The sequence below is a fragment of the Berkeleyomyces rouxiae genome (assembly GCF_048999995.1).
Source record: "Berkeleyomyces rouxiae strain 22BRR77 chromosome Unknown BrBRR77_ptg000012l, whole genome shotgun sequence".
Lineage (NCBI taxonomy): Eukaryota > Fungi > Ascomycota > Sordariomycetes > Microascales > Ceratocystidaceae > Berkeleyomyces > Berkeleyomyces rouxiae.
The window spans coordinates 2,511,312-2,531,525 of record NW_027396502.1 but is presented as its reverse complement, the minus strand read 5'-3'; the positions used below and the strand labels follow the sequence as shown (position 1 = coordinate 2,531,525).

General features: G+C 54.7%; 5 protein-coding genes across 5 annotated transcripts; 4 read left to right on the top strand and 1 right to left on the bottom strand.

The window, feature by feature from the left end:
• Positions 1 to 1,082: 1,082 nt before the first annotated feature.
• On the top strand, positions 1,083 to 2,586 carry BROUX77_008029 (uncharacterized protein; the record flags this gene model as incomplete). Its single annotated transcript, XM_073753189.1, has 3 exons — positions 1,083 to 1,914; positions 2,001 to 2,300; positions 2,378 to 2,586. 3 exons carry the CDS (start codon positions 1,083 to 1,085, stop codon positions 2,584 to 2,586), a joined length of 1,341 nt encoding a protein of 446 aa, XP_073602322.1.
• A 2,403-nt stretch (positions 2,587 to 4,989) lies between these two features.
• On the top strand, positions 4,990 to 6,327 carry BROUX77_008028 (uncharacterized protein; the record flags this gene model as incomplete). The annotated part of the gene is made up of 2 exons (XM_073753188.1): positions 4,990 to 5,168; positions 5,226 to 6,327. The coding sequence occupies 2 exons, from the start codon at positions 4,990 to 4,992 to the stop codon at positions 6,325 to 6,327; spliced, it is 1,281 nt and encodes a 426-aa protein (XP_073602321.1).
• Positions 6,328 to 10,717: 4,390 nt separating this feature from the next.
• Positions 10,718 to 13,031, top strand: BROUX77_008027 (uncharacterized protein; the record flags this gene model as incomplete). Its single annotated transcript, XM_073753187.1, has 2 exons — positions 10,718 to 10,928; positions 11,050 to 13,031. The coding sequence occupies 2 exons, from the start codon at positions 10,718 to 10,720 to the stop codon at positions 13,029 to 13,031; spliced, it is 2,193 nt and encodes a 730-aa protein (XP_073602320.1).
• A 1,033-nt stretch (positions 13,032 to 14,064) lies between these two features.
• On the top strand, positions 14,065 to 16,098 carry BROUX77_008026 (uncharacterized protein; the record flags this gene model as incomplete). The annotated part of the gene is made up of 2 exons (XM_073753186.1): positions 14,065 to 15,977; positions 16,053 to 16,098. 2 exons carry the CDS (start codon positions 14,065 to 14,067, stop codon positions 16,096 to 16,098), a joined length of 1,959 nt encoding a protein of 652 aa, XP_073602319.1.
• Positions 16,099 to 16,910: 812 nt separating this feature from the next.
• BROUX77_008025 (uncharacterized protein) lies at positions 16,911 to 18,384 on the bottom strand (the record flags this gene model as incomplete). The annotated part of the gene is made up of 2 exons (XM_073753184.1): positions 16,911 to 18,035; positions 18,091 to 18,384. The coding sequence occupies 2 exons, from the start codon at positions 18,382 to 18,384 to the stop codon at positions 16,911 to 16,913; spliced, it is 1,419 nt and encodes a 472-aa protein (XP_073602318.1).
• Between the last annotated feature and the right edge of the window lie 1,830 nt (positions 18,385 to 20,214).

Here is a 20,214-nt window from a genome sequence, read left to right as displayed (position 1 = left end):
AGACCCAGACCCAGACGGCACCGATGACAGCCGTCCCGCCTCTCCACTCAGAACCCATTTCAGTGTGGGTGGCGACCGTACAAAGCCAAAATGACGACCATATCCACACCTCCATCCGCATCTATACCAGCGCCTGAAGCAGCGAGGCAAACAGTCGCATTGCGCGCCAGCTTGGACACGGTCTCTCGCGCACAAAATAGCTTCTACCAAGATACTTGAGCCAACACGATACCACTGCAACTGCACGTTACAAGCGCTGCCTTCTCGTGAAAATTTTTCCCTTCCTGCTTTGCCGTGGCCTCTTGCCCATTTATCGATTTTATCGCTGTGCTTTTCTATTGTGCCCAGCAACCCGCCCCGCTTATCTCCTCACGCTTTTGCAAAAATCCAGACAAGCACCGATAGATGCATTTCCCAGCCCGGATCTTCTTAAATATCAGCCACATTCCCGTTTCCTTCTTTTTTCTCCACTCACGCGCAGACCTCCACCGAAAAAAAAACTACACGCACGACGAACCACCAACCATCCCATCCCACACGACCAGATTCAGATTCGCCTGAGTCTCAAGTCAAGCTTCCCCTCCACCGCCGAAAATCCGGAAGGCCTCTTTTTTCTTTTTTTTTTTTTTTCTTTTTTTTTTTCCCCGACAGCCTGCACCTCGAAAATTGCCTTTGCCTCCGCTGCCGACCGAGACGAGTGCCCGTGTTTTCATTTACTTTCCTTTGCACGCCTATTCTCCCGGTGCCGTTCTGTTAGTCGCCAGCAAAAACTCTGCTCTGTGTTTTTCCGGGGCCCAGTTTTTTTCCTCTGCCAACTCCATTTTTTTTTTCAGCGAGTCACGACAAAGCCAACATCTGATAGCCGCCGAGTCCACCCCGACCTTCCACCATCTTGTATCATTTCCAATTTTTTCTGTCCGGCGCAAATAAGGTCGCGACCCGCTCCGAGTACTGTGCTATCCACCACAACTCTTTAGAATTCGCGTGACGCGCTTGTTGTATAACGAACAAGTTTCGCTCACGACTCTCTTCTCCCACCAGTGCACGCGCTTGTGGAAGAAAAAAAAATTCATACCATCGTCATGGAAGATCGTAATGCCGCAACCGCTGCCGCCGCCGTCGCGGCGGCTGCTGCCGTCGCAGCTGCCACCATCAACGGCGGCCCCAACACCGCTGCCAGTACTCCTACCATGTCTGCTCCCAGCGGCTCTGTCTACCCGTCACCCATCAACCAGAGCCAGTCTCTTCCCGCCAGCATGCCGGCCAGCGAAAGCCAGTCCCCTCTGAACCAACTCCCTCCCCTTTCCCAGTCGCAGCAGCAAACCCCCACCATGCAGCCCTTGTATGCCCCTACCGGCAGCAGTGATCATGCGTCCCGTGGTCCGGCTACACCCACTAGCGTCACCCCCACCACCGGACAAATGCCCAACTTCGCCGCCGCTGCTGCCGCCGCTGTCGCACAGAGTACTACTCAGTCCGCTGCCCGTGGTGCGCTCTACTCTATGGCCACTACCCAGAGCCAGTATCCCCCTCCCCAGGCCTACACGTCCTCTATGATGTCGCAGTCTACGCCTGCCGTTTCGCACCAGCAGCCCATTGCTCCGGCTCCTAGCAACCGCAATGCGCCCATTCTGCGCCCGATGCCGAACCAGGCCCTCCTCCAGCAAGGAATGACAGCGCCGTATGGAAACGGCATGATTGCCCACGCGCTCCCCGAGGGCGAGCCTACCCATGTAGTTGGCTCGCAAGGCCGTCGTGGCATCCTTCCCAGCGCTCCTGGACGTCCTTCTGTCAGCCAGATGGGCGGCAAGGGCGCCATAATTCCCCAAAAAGACGCCGATGGAAAGTTCCCGTGCCCGCACTGCACCAAGACCTATCTGCATGCCAAGCATCTCAAGCGCCACCTTCTTAGACGTAAGTTGCGAAAATGCAAAGTTGAATTCCTCCTGGCCGCTCTGGTTGTGCCTCAATTTTGCAAATATACTAACGCCAATTGCTAGACACTGGCGACCGCCCTTACATGTGCGTTCTATGCCGCGATACCTTTTCTCGCTCAGATATCCTTAAGCGCCACTTCCAAAAGTGCTCGATTCGCCGTGGCAACCCTACTGGCGTTAGCCACCTGTCGCACCCTCAAGCCCATGTCAAGAAGAACCAGCAGAAGCAAAATGTGCTTGCCGACACTGGTGACATGGCCCACCTCAACGGCCTCAGTGCTATCCAGGATGGTATAGTTCACCCTTTTGGTACCGGTGTGGTTCCTGTCACAAATGCCCTTAGTGGCCTTACCCCCGATCAAAGTCAGTTCACTCATACATTATCGTTTCCACAGATCAATTATTACAGTATAATAACCAAAACTCCTTCGGCCTGACAGGAAATGTTTTGGCGGCAGCTGCTGCCGGTACTCGTCCCAGTTTCGAGTCCTCATACGCGACCGATGTGTCGGTGACTATGCCTGGCCAGCCCCTGACGAACTACACCATGACTACACAGGCTGGCGGCTTACCCATGTACGGTGCTACTTCCTCTGCGGCCCAGCAGTCCGGCCTGGACTGGGCTCAGATGTTCCAACCTGGTGCGTAAGATGATGATGGACACTTGGTGGTCTCTCTTTCTCTTGTGTTTATTTTTTATTCTTCGTGTCCTTCTAATGCAGTCGATCCAACAGAGGCAGATCGGAGCCAGGCAAGACAATAATGTCTTGACTGGATAGATTCTCTTGAAGAGGACTTGGCACTGAGGAAACTGACTCTCTTTTCTTTCCTTCTTCCTTTTTGCCTTCGCTGTGTCATTGTCCTTCAGGACATAACATTACTTCCAACCCGATGCCTGTCCTTTACACACAGTGGAAAACATATCACTGCTACCACCTACATACAAACTATCGCATTATTCGTTTTTCGTCTGATAAAAAAAAGCTTTATTTTTTCTCTTCCTCCCCCTTTATTTTCTTCCTTTTTTTCTGGAGCATCGGCACCACCTTATTCTTCCGTTGATCCTCACGCCTCCTCTCATCCCATGTTTCATTTCCTTGTGCTACATATCTGTCTTTTTTTACCCTGTCTACACTTATCAAAAGTTGACTCTTTGCTTTTGTTTTTTGGGCCTTACTATGAGGTTGTGGGAAGGGGGCCAAACAACGACGAGTCGTTTGTGTGGTGGCAAGCGGAAATGTTTCAACGAGGGTGTGGAATACAGAGACCACAGTTGTTGTGTTCTTTTTGAGCGTCAGGGGAGAGAATAGGGTGTATGTCTACAATGTTGCTCTAGTATTTGGTTCTTCCTTTTCTTGTTTAACGGCCTTGTCTATGGTTTATCTTGGGGTTCTTCCATATCATTCTTCTTTTTTGCTGACTAGCTGGGGTTCTTGACTCGGTCTATGTCGTGGCGTTTCTATCTTTTATACTCTTTTTCTCTCTTTGGTCTTTCTTGGGCTCGACTTTTTTTGATGGGGAAAAAGAAAAGTTGGGATGTGAAAAAAGGAAAGAATTCACCAAAACGATGAAAAAAAAAGAGAGTGAGAGAGAGAGAAGCGGTAGTATCTGGTCTCCTCTGCTCTGCAGTCCATCGTTATTATTTCTTTATTCTTCTTCTTCTTCTTCTGTTCTCGGTGTTTGTGGAAAAGGGTTGCCTGGCTATCGGTTGGCGTTGGCTCTCTGGAGTTGGTGTTGGTAGTTATATTTGGGGCTCGGGGTTGGGACTGGCTTCCAGGCTGCAAAGCAGAGGGAGAAAAGTCAGAACAAAATAAATTTGGAGTTATTCAAAAATGCGTCTGGATATGCTGCTATGGAGAAATAAAGAAAAGAAAAAATACTGTCTGGATATCAAAGTGTAGTTGTACATGTGTCGCAAGAAGCCGTCGCCGTAGAGGCACCCTGCCCGGTGTCCGTCCCCTTGAGTCTTATTTTTTTTTCTCTCCGTTTTATTCCATCCTCCGTCCTTCTACCGCCGATCAATGGCAATCACACGCGGCGTGTACTTTTCAACCACGGCGCGGTCCTCGGGCGGCGCCTCGTAGCGCTCCTCGATGCGGTCCGACACGTACATGCCAATGGCGCCCCAGGCAATCACGCCGCCACCGAGGGCGGCCCGCATGTTGGGCGAGAGACGTTTGTAGGCCCTGGGTGGCGAGAGTTAGTGGCTGGATGGGGCGGGGGGACATGGGTGTGGGTGGATACGGAGCCCCGGGGTGTGGGCCGGCTGGCGTGTAAGCTGTGCCGGAGCCTGGGTCACATGTGTGTGTGTGTAACGTGAACAGGACCTACTTGAACATGGTGGGTGGTGATGAGCTGATGGATATCAAGAGATCCCAAGAGAGAACCCAAGGCAGAGGTGGAGGCAGATGTTGGGCAGTATTCCGCAACACAACGCAAGTCAGGCTGGAAGAGGGATGAGGCCAGGTGACAAGAACCCGACGAAGCCCAATGGAAAAAGAAGAGGATGCCTTGGCTTGCGTGAGCTGGAGTGATAGTTGTGGTTCATATAACGACAAGTAGCTAATAAGTCGTTAGTTACGACTTAGTTACATGTATACTTGCATGCACCGCATTGAATGAAGAAGCTTGCTGAGAACAAGATGTACCAAGTACCCTTCATTTGCTGATAATGCTTAGTCATCACAGTCGAGCAAAGGCGCCGTGATTGGCTGGCGGGGCTGTGCAACGGAGTCGGAGAGACGTGGGGACCGCTAAAGAGTTGGCTTTTCGACGAGGAGGCTGGGATCGGAGGTGCAGTTCTAAATGCCGACGCGGATCAACGGGGTATTAGTTAGAGGAAGGTCGATTGGTGTTTATATTGCGGGCAATGCCTAGCTAGAGGGGTATTAATACCGAGACTTTCTTTGTATGGGCATTTTCATAAGAGGGCATACATGAGGGTATAAATACATAGAGGTGCATTCATACTTGGGCACACACTCAGTCGTTTGGTCACAGTTACAGCAACCCTTGCACATATTCTCCTACTCCCACTCCCAACCCTTCAGCCATGGCCATCTCCTACCTGGCCACAGTCACCGTTCTCCCAACCATCGAGAACGGCCCCGAAGATGCTGCGCAGAAGCGCCACCACGTGCTCCGCAGGGGACGTCTCGCCGGCTTCCAGAACGTTTATGATTCATGGGGCCAGGGCTCATCGCCGCTGACCATAGTGAAAGCCCTTACCAAGTAAGTGACGCATTCGAACCCGCCCCATAGCCCGCGACTAACCACCTGGGCTGCTAGAGTGGCGCTCAAAGGCGAGTATAAGTCGCCCGACACCCGGCCGCCGACGGTGCCTGTGGTCACGCCGGCGTTTCGTGCGCCGCGCGCAGCTGGGGGCTCGACGCTGCGTGCGACCTGGCTCGGCCACGCATGCTACTTTGTCGAGTTCCCATCGGGCCTGCGCGTTCTCTTTGATCCGGTTTTTGAAGACCGCTGCTCGCCGCTGTCCTTCATGGGCCCCAAGCGCTACACGCCGCGGCCGTGCACGCTGGCCGATCTGCCGGCCGTCGACGCCGTCGTCATCAGCCACAGCCACTACGACCACCTGTCACACCCGTCGGTGCTCGACGTGCAGAAGCACCATCCCAACGCGCACTTTTTCGTCGGGCTCGGCCTCGCCAAGTGGTTCCGGGCCTGCGGCCTGCGCAACGTCACCGAGATGGACTGGTGGGAAGATGCAAAGCTGAGGCTACAGCTGCAGCCGGCGCAGCCGGCGGTGGCGCGCCATTCGGCCGATGGGGTCAGTGCCGCGGGAGCCGAGAGCATGCAGCTCCTGCCGCTTGCGTCGGCAGCGCCCACATCAGCCACCGACGTCGCCGCTGGCACGCCGCCGGAAACCATTGATGCGACCATCTCGTGCACGCCGTGCCAGCACACATCGGCGCGCACGCCGTTTGACCGCGACACAACGCTGTGGTGCTCGTGGGCCGTCAGCTCGGGCGGCAAGTCGGTGTGGTTCGGCGGCGACACGGGCTACCGCGCGGTGGCGTACGTGCCGCCGAGTAAGAACGACTATGTGGCGGCACCTAACCTGCCGCGCTGTCCACAATTTGCGCAGATTGGTCAGCTGCGCGGGCCGTTTGACCTGGGGCTGATTCCCATTGGCGCGTATTCGCCGCGCTCGGCGTTTTCGCCCGTCCATGCCAACCCCTATGACGCGGTGGAGATCTTCAAGGATACGCGGTGTAGACGCGCCATGGGCATTCATTGGGGCACGTGGGCGCTGACCAACGAGGAGGTCATGGAGCCGCCGCAGATGCTGCGCGAGGCGCTGCGCAATAGCGGAATCCCGGAGACGGGGGTTTTTGATACGTGTAACATTGGCGAGAGCCGGGAGTTTTGAAGCGGGGATCGCGAGAGCGGAAACCCATGCGCTTGGTGCTAGTGGGCCTGGGCCTAGGGAGCAGCTTAATTGTGAGGGAGACGGGCAGCGGGTGTGGTCAGCCGTAGCTGAAGCTGAGTTGGACTCATCCCTAGGGCGGAACTAGAGAAAGACGAGCCAGGGAGAGCATCTAATTACCAGAAGACTACAAGCAAAACAATAGACGGCATTTTGACAAACATAGATCGTCTGTTGGCTACCGGCCGGCGACTGGGCCAGCTGAAAGCTAGAGCTTCGAGAGAAGCATAGAAAGGGGTAGCAATCCCTTGATATTGTGATGGTAGCACATGTGTGGCGGCAGTAGCACGCATCTAAGAACAAGCATAGGGGCAGAGAAGGGACTCTGGAGGATATATTGTTTTGGGATGGCATATATCAGGCGTGCGTGAGTGTCCCTTGGCGGCACAGGCACAAGGAGTGGAGTTTAGGAGGTGTTACACACCCAAGGTCAGTGTGGCTCTGGTTAGTTGGTTGGTTGTAGTATTTGGTAGGACGGGGACGAGGATTAAGACTAGGACTAGTGCAGGCACCCGTCCTGGACATTGTGGATGTGCCGGTTTGGCGGTGTTCTCATGTTTTGTTTTGTTGTGGTGGTGATAATGGTGGTCTCTTGTTTACTTAATCTCACGTGCATCGGATATCTGCAGGTTTATGTGTACAAGTGCCAATAAATAAATGAGTTAGTTAATGATATATGGCCGTTCAGATGAGGTGGTGTCCACTTGTAATCTTAGCGACGGGCGGCCGGCAGATGGGACGGTGTTCAAACAGGGCAAGTCTCAGAGTGACCGGGTGTTGGGGGCAAGTGAAGACCAACAAGCAACAGGCAACAAGCGACCTGCTAGATGCTCCTGTTGACGGAGTCTGTGCGCAGAGCATCGGCAGGCGAGAGGTAGGCAAACTTCTGGAGAGTGGTAGTATGTTGGGTTTCCAAACCCTAACCACACTCACACGCAGATCGCTCTCTAACCCTAAGTGCATCGCTTGAACAAGACGCCCGGCCCATCTCGACACAGACCTCTTGCTTGTCTATTTTTCCTCTATTTTTGCTGAGGACCAACATGTCTCAGACACACAGACACAGACAAGACAGAACTCGCTTGCAGAGACAAGCAGCCCAGTCCCAGTCCCAGTCGGACGGAGGCGGACAGTAGGTACAAACAATGGAGGGCGAGAAATGTTGGCTGGCCCTGGATGAGCTGTGTCATGTTGTCATCGTTATGCGACGTTGGGCTGTAGGGATGGCTAGTTGGCTAATCTTGAGAAACAGTTTCTGGGCCGGCACAAGTAACTATGGGCATAAAGAAAAGAAAACTTGCCAGTGTCTTTGTTCGTGGTTATGCGGCTCGATCCTTGCATGATTCCAAACCTCGACGTGCCCTCAAACCCAGTTGATACACGACACTACAGCCCAGGGCGCGGCAGATTGTTTTCTTGGGGCTCGCCAACCTAACCAACGCTCGTTTCCGCCAGGGGGGAGGCTTTCGAAATATGTTTTTTTGTCTTTGTTGTCTTGTCACGATGCTTTTTTTCATCAGCCCCCCCCCCGTCACATCGATCGACCCGGAAGCTTGGGCCACAATGCACCAACCGTCGTGCCCGTGCTACGCCATGTGTGCAAAGCCTGAGCTGCTCCGGGAGTTCTCGCTGCCCTAAATATTAACACCGGCCAGTTATATGCATGACTGTGCATGTATTTGCGTGTAGTTCAGTTGGGAGAGTCTCAGCCACAAAACACCGTGGGCTGTGGCGGCTGGACCGGCTTCGCTGTGGCTGAGCCCCTCTCCTCTCCATCTCCCCCGGCACTCTGGTGGGGGCTGGGCTGTGTTGATTCTGGGGCGAAGGAGGAAGAAGAGCGTGAAAATTTTGATTTGTTTAGGGTTTCACAGAGCCAGCCGGCGGCAAAACAGCGGGAAAACCCAAACAACTAGAGGCCTGGCGGGTCTGGCGGACCGATGGTCTGGCCTTTTGGGCCGTACAAGGAAGGTACAGAAGAGTGAGTGCCTGGCTGTTTCCTGCGCAGGTTTCGCTCTTGCCTGACAAAGGATTTGGCACTTGGGCGCAGTTTTTTTCTTTTCTTGTTTCCCTCTACCCCTGCACTAACAAGACGCCGATTGGTACGTAGCCCGGCTTTTGCGGTTGCATCTATGCTGGCTGCGTGTGAGTGAGTGAGTGACGCGTGTGGAACGGAACGGCTGCAAGTTCAACAAGCAACTAGTTAGGAGTCAACCAATAGATCAGAGGCCACACGTTGTTAGTTCACTACGTACTGGCTGTGATGTAATGACAATCCCAGCAACGAGGTAGTTACATGCTACATGGTCTGTGTTTCGCGCAACTGCCTCCTGTAGGGCTCATCTCGGGCTGAAATCGCAGGTTCTGCATTCTTTTCTTTTTCTCTGGCGTGTCTCCTTGGCCCTTTGGGTTCCTGCCCCTTGGGCTCTTTCCCTTTGATTTCTTTCTTCAGATTTCTTGGTGCCTCAGGATACAATAACGCGGGTGCTACTCTTGACTTCCCTTTCGTCCCTTGGCTGAGATTCTGTCTCTCCCTTTTTTCTTCTTCTCCATCCAACAATTCTCGTCCGTCCATCTCAGCAACGCGCAAAAAAAAGCACCAGCCAGCGGCTTGAAGCGACTTTCCTTGATGGAGCAAAATCCGTTGCTACTTTAAGCCTGGCCACTTTACGCATCGCATCCACTTCCCACGCATGAGCACGAGCACAAGCACAAGCGCAAGAAAAAGCAGCATTACATTTCATTAAATTATAGCTCTACTCTACAGACGAACAGAAGACATATCCATCTCACTTAACACGCTGGCCCAATCCCTCGGGAGTTGCCCGGGTCCGGGTTCATCTTCATCTGCCTGGCGGGGGAGGGGATTTTCAATTTTTTTTTTTTCAAAGAGGATTTTCTCTCTTTTTTTCTCCCCATTTTTATTGCATTTTCTTTCCTTTTTTCTTCTGAATTCTTGTTCATTTTTTCTCTCTTTTCCTCTTTATTTTTTCTCTTTATTTTCTTTTCCTTTTTGTTCTCTCCGTTTCTTCAAGGGCCCTTTCCATACCCTTCCTTTTCTCTCGTCGCTCTGCTCCCCCATTCCGACGCTTTTTCACTAGCTTCGTCTTACCATTAGAGAGAGACATGCTCAACCTCGTCGTTGTCGCCACCGCACCACTTCGCTCCACATCACGTAGACTGACAGCATGTATGCGAGAGGCGTAGCGCTAGACTCGACAACTCACACAAGTATCTGTTAATTCGTCGCTTAGCTCGTGCCCACGCTGCATTCCGTTCCGTTCTGTTCCTTTGCTTTCTCTTCCTCATCTGCGCTTCTGTTTTGTTTTGTTTTGTTTGTCGCCTTGTCAACACCAAATTCCATCCATCCATCAACCCACACCACAGCCACCGGGAAAAGCCCGTTCACGCCGGCACCACTGTCGCTGTTTATGCCGGATTCTGCTCGACCACAGCATCCAGCCGCAATCCAGCCCTGCATTGCTGCCCTTCTTCTTCTTCACTCTCCCTCTCTGCCAGTCTCGCCGGCTTCTCGCTCTGGCTCTCACTCTGGCTCTCGCACACACTCTCTTGCTTTCATTTCTCGTGCTTCACATCCCTTCGTATCCCTGCTGCTGGATACCCCTCCACTTCCCCGTTCTCCTTCTTCCCTTTCTTTATTTTTATTCCCATCTAATTTATCGACGTACCCTGGTCGCTGCCGGGTAAGCACATACAACCTTGGTCCAAGGCCCAGCCAAGTCAAGTCAGTCAAAGCCAGGGAAGCGAAACTTTGTGCGTGAAGCAGCCTCCAATCCATCCAACACGCCTCTCGATCACTTCAATAAAGCTGGTCGTCCTCCTTGCTCGCTCGCCTGTGTTTCCGCCTCTGCCATTTCATCGCAAGCTATATTTTTTTCTTCTTTTTCTCTCACAACCCGCCCTAATTCGACTTGCCATTCATCTCGCCGTCTGCTATACTTTGCACACTCGAATCTGCTATTACACCTATTATTCCTTATTCTATTTACCATCCGGCCTGCAGCCTACTTGGGCCTCAACCCCCTCTCAGATTCTCTCCGCCACCCATATTGCACTCGCTCTCTACGTCAAGTTTGATCGTCTCCCATCGTCAACCAAACCCACACATTCAAAACGTGACGATCAGCACTACCCGACCCAACATTGTCTTTCGACGTAAATTAATCGTGATCCCGCTCCACCGAGGACTGCCCGTCTTTCCGGCGCTACTCGCCACTCCATACGAAGGAGAAGGCGAGGCCTGCGTATATACGTACCTGTACCAACGCTTGCCTTCTCTTCCAACACCCAACACGACACATCCCAACCTTTCATCATGCAGCGAGTATCTGCTCTTCTTTCCTGGGACCGGAGGAATTCACAACATGCCGCCAAACAACAAACCTCACCAAAACAAACATCGCCAAAACTCAAGTCGCTCGGCCTACGACCTCTTTCAAGTGGGAAATTCGACAGTCAGCAGTTCTGGCCGGCCGGCTTGGATCAGGAGTGTGACAAGGCCGCCCGAATTCTCAAGTCATTTTGCAGTGAGTTCCAACCACGAGACAACCAACCCTCTCCAACTCAGCCCCTTCCGTGGGTTTCTACACGTCATTGCAAAAACCACTTCGCGTCAGATCAGCCCGCTAACCTGCTATTTCACTACAGCCGACGGCTATTTGGCGCCCTTGCATGACACGGACGACTTAGACCCCAACCAGCCGTCAGATCCCCAGACGCCCCTCAACATTACGAAACGAATACCACAACGGATAATCCAGAATGCAGCCGGAATCGCAGTATTTACTTGTATGCGCTCCGGTCTGTGGATGACTGGATCGGGAGGCTCTGGTATCCTCATTGCACGCAAGGCCGATGGGACTTGGTCTCCACCATCAGCCCTAATTCTGCACACGCCAACGTTGAGCTTCATAATCGGCGTGGATGTTTATGACTGCGTCCTTATCATCAACAATGTCGACGCACTCGAATCATTGACACAACCTTCAACAACCCTGGGTGAAGACGTCGGTCTCATAGGTGGACCGCTTGTAGCTCCCGGAGCCGACGAAGAAGACATACAGTGGAGAGATTTGGGCAACACTGTCTTCACATATCTCAAGGCTCGTGGCAAGGCCCAAAAGGTCAACCTGAACGGTTGCATGCTCAGCGAGCGTGTCAACGAAAACCACAAGTTCTATGAACGTGAGGTCTCCGTTATGGATGTGCTTGCCGGCAGGGTCAGCAAATATGCTGAGCAAACAGGGCCTTTGTTCGAGGTCATCAAGCAAGCCGAGGGCCGCATCGATTACAATGCCGCCGTGATCGAGCAAATTTCCACACAGCCGGCCCCCGGCGATGCGCTAATAGAATCGCCCAAAATTATTCCTTTGATTGAACCGTTGAAAACGCCTCGCCTAGCATTTGGCATTCCACACCCCGAAGACCCCGATCCGTTTGGATTAAAGGCGTTGGAGATGGCGGGCATGGAGATTCGTGAAGCTGGCTCGCGCGGCCGCCCTCCCAGCAGCCAGTTTGACGGCTCCAGCTCAAAACATTACTCTCGCTCCAGCATTGACATATTCTCACCCCTAAGTAACCGCGTCAGTCTCATGTCGACCCGAACTGGTGCTACTTTCTTGACCGACGCTGGTACTCATACAACACTAGCGACGCCTGTCACTGCGCCCAGCCCTGCCTTTAGTAACGAGGAGAAACGGGCGTCCTTTGAGTCAAAGCAAGAAGAAGTAGATTACACCAAGATCGATTTCAGCTCCATCAGACATCTTAGCGGGACGCACACCCTGGACAGTGTTCCGATCACTGAATCCATTACCACTACCACCGAAAGTGATCGCCAGAGCGCTTCATCTCGTAGCTCGAACCCCAGCACCCGGTCCATTGACCTTAAGGAAGACACTTGTGGTGAAGTATCTCCCACGTGTGTCTCCAAGGCTGATGTGACTGATGAGGAACTCGAAAACTCGGGGTCTGATGATGGAGAGGATCTTGACGATGATGACGATGAATTCGACGATTTTGATGACGAAGAACCTGTCGTGTTCGAAGTCTCGGCTGTGCAACCCGTCCGCACCCCTAAAGCCCAGATTGTCCAAGCCAAGGGCACCATGGTAACAATTGCCAAGAGAGTGCCCCCTCCTCTGCCCATGCGCAGCCCGGCGCGCTTGTCGCAGTCCAGCAAGTCTGAGATTGGCGATTTTAGGATGTTCAAGAGTCCCCTGCGTCAGGGTTTCACCAATGAGGAGCCTGCGCAGTCCAGATCCGGGTCAGTGACGTCTATCACTTCAAACGGCGCCTCGATTGTTTCTATTGGACCATCTCGTGGCCAGACTACCAAGCCCAAGCCGCATATTGAGGTCATGGGCCATGGTCGATCCCGCTCGCTGATTGTGCAGCATGCGCAGGAGGTGACGTCGCCCTTGACGCCCACGTCATACGATGACATGACGCCCACGGCCGAGGGCAAGTCCTTTTACACTTTGTCGCCCGAGGGAGCCACACCCGCCACAACGCTCCCTCCTTCGGTTATGAACAAGACCGAGTCTACTGATGAGGAAGACGTCGGCTCCGATAACAACAGCTTCAAGTCCTGCGGTACCCAGAACGCGTCGACTATCATTGTGTCTTGATGACATGCAATGAGGAGCCTCCCTTTTTTTTTTGTCCCTATTACTTTTTTTATTGTTATTCACACCCTTTCATTTCTTTCTTCTTGGGGCCGTTGGATGACGGGTTTGCTGTTATTGTTGGATACACTTGTTTGCTTTTGGTTTGGATGGTGTCCTGGGGGCTGCTTTTGTATTTGCGAGGACGTTATGATTAGGATACCCAGGTACAAGAAAAGACAAAATTTGAGGCTACAGAAATGATTGTTGGCATCGTGACGCAAACGTGTTGGAGCAGCTTGTAGCCAAGAGAGTCTCTTGCGAGCTTTGTTCAGTGATAATTTTGTAATACTTGGTCTCTGCTGAACTCCCCTTTGCACCTGAAGAGTGGCGATGGTATTAATGGAAACGCCACACATCGTATCCAGCGCCACACTTGGTTGCCGCGCAGCCACGTGGCGCAAAACACCAGCACGCGCTGGCGTCAGCCTTGTGTCTAAACACGCCAACGTGCAAAAAAAGTTGTGTGACAGACAGCCTTGCGGTCTTGGCTCCGGCATCAGCAGCTTTAGAAGAAACTTCTGGTCCAAACCTGGAGACCTTGTTTTTTTTCTTGCATAAGCTTGGTGTCTATTTCTTTTTTTTCCGTGCTTGTTGAGTCGCCATATTTCTCTCCATATTTGCTTCCCATACGGCGCCCCAATCGAAACTCCCGCCGCCGCAGCCAGTCAGTCTTCTCTCGATTTTCACCCCATCGCCGCCCGCGACAACTTTTGCGCTGGTCTCTTGCTTTGCGACAGCCGCTGTTAGTTGTGCTTGAGCTTGAAGCTGCCTCCTCCGGGACTGCACGTGCCTGATCGCCCGCCTCTCCGTTGACTGCTGTAAACCCCCCTCGCCCCGCCCCTCCCTCCGGCCGTGTCGCTCTGGAGCTACCCCGCCATTGAACATTGAGACGTCGTGACGCGGCGAACACGGGCGCGCCGACGGCCGAGACTAGCGAGTCTAGATAGAGACGCACACACGAATACACGCCAAACCGCCGCCTACATCTGCCGCCATGTCTGTCCCGCAGGGCAAGTGGAAGGAGGAGCAGATCCTGATCATCTGCGTCGGCACGCAGACGACGCTGGCGCAGCTGGGCTGCCACGAGCTGACGCCGCCAGTGCACCGCTTCCCGACGCGCATGTTCCAGAACCCCGACGGCCCGGGCTGGCGCCCGTACCACACGTTCAAGCGCAGCAAGGCGGGAGGCTCGTCAGGCCCGACGGCTGACGAGGACGAGTGGGTTGAGGACAAGGACTCGGACGAGGGCGCCGTGTACCCGCTGCACACGGGCCGCATAGTCAACATGGAGGCCTTTCTGGCCTTCCTGGACCACGTGCACAGCTCGCTGACGAGCACCTTCCACAACACGCCGATTGTGCTGGTCGGCTCGCCGCACTGGAGCCGCACGTGCAAGGAGACCATTACGCGCTTTATTTTCCAAAAGACCAAGACACCCGCGCTGTGCCTGATGCACAATGCCCTGGCCACGCAGTACGGGCTCAAGTGGCCCAGCATGGCTGTCGTGGATATTGGCTTCCAAAAGGTCGATGTGGCCTGCATTTACGACGGCAGCATCGTCAGCGAGAAGTCGCTCGGCGTCGTCCACCCGCACAGCGAGACCGACAACGTGCAGGCCGGCGGTGAGCTCTTCACGCGCAACTTGCACCGCATGCTCAAGGACAAGGGCTTCACCTACGAAATGGCCGAGCAGCTCAAGAAGAGCCCGGTCGCAGAGGTCCTGCCCTTTGTCAACCAGCCGCCGCACTACTACGATATGCCCACTGAGCGCGGCGACCCGCAGCCCGTCCTGGCTGGCGCTACCGCCGACGCTGCCGCCACCGCCGCGCAATCTGCTGGACCCGCCGCCGCTGCGACAGCGGGTGATGCCGACGACGAGCCCAAGGACCAGTCGGCCGACGACGGCGTGCTGGACGTGGCTGGCATCGTCACCAGCGGCCAGACCAAGGAGTTTCTCGCGCGCAAGGAAAAGGAAAAGGAAAAGGGCAAGGGAAAGCGCGGCAAGGACGCCCAGGAGCCTGTGAAGCCCAAGCTGTCCAACAGCAAGCGCACGCATAACATCTTCCACTACGAGGAGATCCTCATGGAAGACGCCACGCCGCCGACCCCCACCGCGCCCGACGCTCCCGCTGCTGCTGCTGCTGCTGCCGCCGCCACCGGCTCGCCCGTCGCCGCGCCTGACCTCGCCGAGCTGCCCATGGCGCTCGACCTGCCGCCGGGGCCAATCGCGCGCAAGGTGCAGCGCGACATTGAAGTCGGCCCGGAGCGCCTGCTCTTTATCTCGCACGCCGACATGGAGCGCATCGCCGATACCGTCTACCGCGCCATCCAGGCCATCCCCGCGACGCACATGCGCGCAGCCTGCTGGGACAACCTGGTCGTCGTCGGCAACGGCGCGCGCGTGCGCGGCCTGCGCGACAACCTGCTCGCGCTCCTCGCAGCGCGCTACCTCATCTCGCCCTCGTCCGCGTCCATCTTCACCGCCGGCGAAATGCCCTCTGTCGCCGGGACCCCCACGGCCGGCGGCTCCGCGCCCGCGTCTGCCGCTGCTACTGCCGCCGGCACGCCGGTGCCCACGCCCACGCCCAGCGCCGTGCCCGCGCAGCCCGCCACGGCCGCAGCCGCCGGCGTCAACCCGCTGCTGCAGGCAGCCACGGCGGGCGCTGCAGCCGGCGACGCGCCCTCGTCCTCGTCCTCGTCGTCGCGCCACCTGCACGGCCAGACGCCCATGAGCATCCGGCTCGCGCCGCTGCCGACCTACCTCGGCGAGTGGGCCAAGCACGGCTACGAGGAGGCGGTGTTTCTGGGCGCGCAGGTGGCGGGGCGCATGGCGTTTTGTCTGCACAATGTCGATGCGGCGAGTCTGGAGAGCTTGCGGAGCATGAGTCTGAGTCGGGTGGATTACAAGTGAGTATTTTTTTTTTTTTGTTTTTTGTTTTCTGTGTGTATGTGTGTGTGGTTACTAACGTTTGGTGTGTGTAGTGAACTTGGGCCCAAGGCCATTCGTCGGTTTTCCGTATATCGCTAAGGAAGACGGCTTCCTCCTGGCGTGTGTTGTTTCTCGGGGTGTCTTTGCTCTTTTCTTTTTCTTTTTTCTTTTGCTTGTTTTTTTTTACTTGTATTTCACGTGATACTTTATACACAGCTAGTTTGAGTGGGGTTTTGTTTGTTTCAACTATCTTTTTTCTTATTTCTTTCTGCACTTTTTGGGACAGTGTGTATTCTGCCTGTGATCCAAGAGAGGCAGGGCGTATGATGCTTTCTCCCAAGTCGCCGTGCTTCTACAATGTTCAGAGGCCTTTCCCCTCGGTCTGCCCGCGTTACACAAAATACAGGCTTGGAACGGGACTCACCAAAACACAACCCTTTACTGGACACCCACCTCCCACACTAGCGAGCCCACGTCGCACGTGTGAAACAATGGGTAAAACGAAAAAAAGAATTACAACCACATTGGGAATTGGACTGGTGATGAAAATGCTTTGGTAGCATATATTTGGTATTGATGGAGAATTCAAAGACAAACTAGTGGTAATGCACCTGTTGGAAGAAGGGAAAGAAGGAAATAAAAATATATCATGATCCCACCGTCGACGCCGTTTTCTAATACAAAAAAGCAAGACTGGTTCTGTGTAATGTATGTTCTTTTTTGCATGAGATTATGAATTTGGAGGGGGGAAAAAAAAAAGAGAAAGCAAAGCAAGAGAATCAAACCCAAGACGAAAAACAAAAAAGTGCCCGCAAGGCTTACAGACACTCTAGTGCCGGGCAATTTTTCATGTCATCGTAAAACAAAGAAGGAGCCAGTTTACTGGCATGTGTGTGTGTTTTTTTATTTATTTACGCAGCATCGGCGGAAGCAACGGGCTGGGTCAGGCGAGTTACCTGGTCGCCGGCGCGGGTGATGCGGACGCCGGCCGAGTCGTACAGCGGAACACCGTCCTTTTCCTGCTTGGCCTGCTTCCAGATCTCGACCTCGCAGCCGCCGTGCAGGATGCCGACGCGCATGCTGGACAGCAGGTTGTGGGCGGCGTTGGAGTGGTAATAGACGCCGCCGTTGAAGATGGAGGTGGCGTCCTTGCCAATGGCGCTGGAAATCAGGGCCTTGCCACCAGGGTGCTCGCCGATAAAGTCGGTCACGTCGTGGATAATGCCGCCAATGACAACCAGGCCTTTGCCGTTCTTGATCTCGGCCTGGAAGGCGTCCCAGGTCAGCACGGGCAGCTGGTCCAGGGGAGTACCCCAGTTGAGCTGGGCGCGGCGCTGGTCAAGCTTCTTCTGCAGCTGCTGCACACGGCCCTTTTCAATCTCGTTGGCGCGGAACTCCTTGAGGTCGTAGGCCAATCCCAGCTTGCTCCAGGTCCAGATACACCACTTGGTAGGGTCGTACTGCCACCACTCAATAGCATTGCGGTAGTCGGACGGGAACTCGTGGTGGAAGTTGTGGTAGCCCTCGCCCAGGGTGACCAGGGCAGTCAGCACGTGGTCACGCGGCGAGTTGCGGTCGTCAAAGGGCTGCTCGCCAATCCAGTGGGCCAGCGAGTTGACGCAGAAGGTGGCCTGCTGGACAACAAAGAGACGCAGGATGCCGCCGTAGACGAGACCGCCCCAATAGTCGCCCCACAGCAGGCCGCAGAAGAGCGTGGGGACCATGAAGGCCATGACGACAATGCAGCTGATGAAGTTGCGGTGCTGGAAGACAACGACGGCGTCCTCGTTGAGGTCGCTGATGTCGGTGCGGCCCTTGGCACGCGGGTTCTGCTTCAGGACCATCCAGCCCATGTGCGAGTAGAGCAGGCCCTTGCGGACCGAGTAAGGGTCCTTGGGGGTGTCGGTGTAGCGGTGGTGGACGCGGTGGTCACGGGACCACCAGCGGATGGAGCCCTCGATGGACGCGGCACCCATGGCAGCAAGGTAGATCTTGAGGGGCAGGGTGGCCTTGTAGCAGCGGTGGGACCAGAGACGCTGTGACGCGGGTTAGTGATGGAGTCGATGCGGGCGGTCAAGAGTGGATACGTACATGGTAGCCGGCGGTAATGCCCATGCCGGTGTTGAAGTAGTAGACCAGGGAAAATAGGATGGTGTAGCGGTGGGGCGGCACCCAGTAGGTCGAGATGAAGCCGCCGGCGGGCAGGAACAGCACAAAGAAGCAGTTCAGCCAGTTGACGTGCTGCCACCAGTTGCTCCACGTCATGGGCAGCTCGGTGATGTGGGGCTTGGAGATGTCGTAGCTCTTGTTGCGGAGCGGCACGTAGTCGGACGTGCCGTCAACCGACGCGTCGGCCTTGACGGGCGCGGCTTTGGCGGTGGACATGGCGGGCCAGGGAGGGAGAGAAGGGGGCGGACAGCCAGTAGTGGGAGGGAAACGAAAAACAGAGCTTCGCAGAAGCTGCAGAGGGCGACTCGTTCAGGACGACGGAAAGCAGAGCCACAAAGTCACTGGCAGGCGAGCGATGGGAGGAGAAAGCGGAGAGAAGAAGAGGAGAACCCAAGACCACAAGGGACGAGCTTGGATGCTATTATAAGTAGAAGCCGCCGTTTGCTTGCATGTATCTTGTACCTGTAGTGCTGGTTTTTTTCTGGCCTGTTTTGTGTTGGGGGCTGCGGTACGTACAATGGGAAAGAAAAAAAAAGGCGCCTGGCGGGATTTGGCCTAAGCCGCTTTTGCAGGGGGGGCCACCGCGAGACAACGGGAAGGGGCCCTAAACACGGTGCTGAGACAGGCCTGCTGACAGTTTGTTGGGCTGGGCTACAGAAGGGGCGGCGGATTTGCGGCACTCGCGTTAGCGCTAGACCGCCTGGAAAACGCAACAGGGCCGAGGCTATCTCTGCCAGTTGCCCTGCGGCTTGGCCGGCGGGCGCCAATGAAACCAGCCATAATGCGGCTCTTCTCAGCAAATCCAATCCAGGCACAGGCACAACAAGCACGGTAAGAGTAAGCGTACACGCAGCACCACCCTAACACAGACAATGGATGCCAGGCAGCCAGCCGCCCCTCAAAACCCAACTCAACCTCACAAGAAGCCCGCCACAGGGCATCACCAAAATAAACCTCGTCTGCGGGCCCACAATTGGCTCCAAGTAGACTGGCTGTCTCTGTCTATCTATGTCTATCCTGTACTCTGCTGTACTGTACTGTGCTGCGCTGTAATTCACGCTGTACGTACCTTTCTGCCCTTTGCATAACTTCGGGTCCTCCGTTACTGCTGCTGCCTCCTTCCTTCTTCCCTGTTTCCCTTGTCCTTTTCCCCGGGCTCAACGAACTGTCCCCTCCCCTCCCAACAAGTTTTTTTTTTTTTTACCTACTCTGCTTCCAAATCAAGGAACCGCCTTTCCTACAAGCTTGTAATCCAAGCTTCTAATTGGCCAGCCACCCCCATCTGCTAGCTTTTATCTCTATTTACATCTGCACTATATCCCTCTTGGGAAACACCACCACACATCCCAACCCCTGCTTTTGCGTGACCCTAAGTCTCTGGACCCTAACCACGCCTCTCTCTAACCTGCCCCCTCCCACGCCGATAATCGACAACCATCGCCAACCAGGCACCACCTAAAGCTCAAATCAACACAAGCTCCAACCTCCACCACCTGATGGCCGCGAGCTGAAACCCCACCCCTTCAATGCCACACAGTCTCTCCTCGCCCCATCCCCGCCCTGCCAACAGCCCATCGTGGCCTGAGACACGTCTTGCCTGCTTATCTAATCCGGCCCATCTGGCGCCATGAACATGAACGGGCGTCACGCCATGCCTTTTGTCCGCCCTGTTGGCCCTGTCTGTCTGCTGGACTGTGTTGGCCTTCAGGTAACTGTCATATCAAGCTAGCTCTACTAAACGACCTGGAAAACATGCAGGTCAACTCTAAATCCTCTGTCACTTATAAATACTACCAACTAACTACACCACAAGCATAAACACTCTAGCGCCCCAACTTCTGCCTTTGTGCTATTAACCCGCTCCGGCCAACAATCTCAGAACTCGCCCTCACGGACGGATTAACGCTCCCAAACTTCCGCCATTTAAGCCGCATTAGCACATAAACCCACATAGGCCCAACAAAATTCACCAAGCCCCGCTTTTTCCCGATATACCAACCCTACACACCATACACTAACCCTACCACTAGAAAATCTATCACCTCC